At 35.4% G+C, this 2,604-nt stretch overlaps 1 protein-coding gene across 1 annotated transcript; it reads left to right on the top strand.

The window, feature by feature from the left end:
* Positions 1-723: 723 nt before the first annotated feature.
* Positions 724-2,604, top strand: LOC122322538. Its single transcript, XM_043215230.1, has 2 exons — positions 724-1,462; positions 1,820-2,604. The coding sequence occupies exons 1-2, from the start codon at positions 724-726 to the stop codon at positions 2,602-2,604; spliced, it is 1,524 nt and encodes a 507-aa protein (XP_043071165.1).

The raw sequence follows: 2,604 nt of genomic DNA, 5'->3' as shown, positions 1-2,604 counted from the left end.
CATAATCTGGTTGCACAGTGCACCATCAAAACTTGGAGAGCATCTCTGAATAGTCAAAGAGAAAGCAGGCACCAATAACATTGCCAATATATTGGTTTTTCACTCAACATCGCATTTCAAAGATTCGATTTTTGTATATCGTCTACAGCCATATCTGATGCAAATTTGAATGAATGAGAAATCTTTCCCAAGATGTGACTTAAGTTTAATGGAAAGATGGCTGATAGTTTACCAGATTTATAAAATCTATATTGCTTATCTGACAGTTTTATTCTTGAGTTTTTAAAGCAGCGTAATGCGATGACTGTATTAATAAATATATAAAAAAGTTACACTTAATTCGTGAACATTATATCTAAAACGTTGCATAAGCATTATATATTGTCGTTGTGCTCTCTCAATGAATGTTAACAAGAAGAAACAGATGAATTCATGGACTTAATCATATCTCACAAACCTCAGTTATTAGAAAAGCTTTAATATTCTTGAAGTTGTCAATTTTATACTGTTCGTTCTTCAATTCTAATTTTCTTTTAAATCTAATGGGAATGTCAACACTTTATGAAATATTTCATCAGTACATTAACAGTCGACACCTGCATAGTATTTAGATTGCAAACCACGATATAGATACGCATTAGCGCAATTAGAATAATGTACAAATTAATAAGAGTACAAAATGGCAAAGCTACAGTTCAGTCAGTCTTCTACACTTGGCTCACAATGTTGGCCTTCTATTCGATTCTGGTTTTGCTGTCTCTGCTACCAGTTGGTTTCCAATTGGACACTTATCTAACACCAACACCACAAGAGGCTGGACCTTCACAAATAATCGTTGTCAATGATATCATTAAGAAAGTTCACAAGGAAAGAGTCATCGAGATGCTGTTGGTAATGAATCGACGCCAGGACATCAATTGTCCCTTAAGAGATATCAATCCGTTGGAGCTACCAACTCTACGCCTGGATGAAGAACGCAATATAACCATAAAGAGGCACTTCAATAGAAAAATACTCGCTTTAGTTTGTTTATCTGAGCTACCAGATACCAGACTGCTGAGTGCCCTGGCAGATAATCTTCATCGGATGAGAGAGACTCCAATTATAATCTTGTTAAATAGTGTGGCGTCAAATCTAACAAAGGACCTGCAAATAATTTGTGAAACTACTGCGAACTATAACTTCATCCATTTAATTGTTCTACACTTAACGTCGAACCGTATCGAAGAATCGATTGTAACATATCGATTGCAACCATTTCCGAGTCCAACTTTAGAGCGCATCCGAAATATAAGTGACGGACACATATTTCCCAAGATGTGGTTAAATTTTAAGGGGAAAACGGCATTGTTTTTACCAGATCTTTCTATGCCTCGCAGTATGTTGGCAACTGATCCACGTACTGGAGAGCAAAAGCTTTGTGGCTCCTCTGACAGACTGATCCTTGAGTTTGTAAAAGCACGTAATATTCAGCTACAATTTCTGAGGCCATTGGAAAATTTGACGAAAATTGATAATACTGAGATCCTTAACTTGACATCAAGTGGCAAAATTGACATATCCCCCAAACCATATACACTTTCGATAAAGGAAATATCCTCAAAAGTCGAACCTACACATTTTACAGGGTTTGTAGATGTTTTAATTTTAGTTCCATGTGGTCAAGAAATGAGCATAAGAGATGTCTACACAGGCCTGAAGACCTATTCCATAATAGTTCTGGGAGCATATTTTATCTTTGCGGTAATTGAAACCTTAATTGTAGCTTCGATTAATTGGATTTTTCGACGTAGACCTTATTTAATATATTCCCCCTTAGTTTTGAACATGCGAGCATTTGCTGGGGTCTTGGGATTACCAATGCCTCCAAGAAGGAATAGAACCAGTTTATCACTACAACAGATCGTAATCATTATGAGCATATTTAGTTTAGTTTTCTCCTGTTTTTTTAATGCCAATTTGAGCACTTTATTAACAAAACATCCTCAGAATAAACAGATTCAGAACTTAAAAGAGCTGAGGGATAGTGGACTACCAATTAAAACTGATAAGAGTGCGAAAATGAATATGGAAAATGCAATCAATGCTGAGTTTTTAAAAAATGTTTTACCCAATTCTGAATATCTGTCGAACAAAGAATTTCGAAAACTACTTTTCACTTTAAATTCTAGCTACGGCTATCAAACATTTACAACTGCATGGAATGTCATTGACAAATATCAGAGGTATCGTCAACAAAATGTTCTTTGTACATCTAGTGGCCTACACGTATCTAAAAATATTCCAACGGCTTACGTGTTGAAGAAAAATTCCATTTTTCGCCAGGCATTCGATGATTTTATTAATTTAACTTGGAGCTACGGACTTATCAATTACTGGATAGAGCAGGCAAAGGAAATTATGATTCATTTGGCTTTCGCCAAGGAAACTACACCAAACAATCAAGAATCAAAAATCACACCATTAAATATTGAGGATTTAAAATGGCTATGGAAATTGCTTGGTGTTTGCTATAGTTTAGCAGGTTTGGTTTTCATGGTGGAAAAATGTGTAGCATACTTGCAACGTAAACGATTTAATAGGAAAATCTATCCAAATGTATGA

Source organism: Drosophila grimshawi, unplaced genomic scaffold, assembly GCF_018153295.1.
Source record: "Drosophila grimshawi isolate 15287-2541.00 unplaced genomic scaffold, ASM1815329v1 contig_311, whole genome shotgun sequence".
Taxonomy (NCBI): domain Eukaryota; kingdom Metazoa; phylum Arthropoda; class Insecta; order Diptera; family Drosophilidae; genus Drosophila; species Drosophila grimshawi.
The sequence above is the reverse complement of the archived record's forward strand: the minus strand, read 5'-3'. Positions and strand labels throughout refer to the sequence as shown.

Coding starts and splice junctions, on each gene's coding strand:
- LOC122322538 (XM_043215230.1), top strand. CDS start 724: ATGTTGGCCTTCTATTCGATTCTGGTTTTGCTGTCTCTGCTACCAGTT. Junction 1,463..1,819: donor CCTTGAGTTTGTAAAAGCAC/GTAATATTCAGC, acceptor ATTCCCCCTTAG/TTTTGAACATGCGAGCATTT.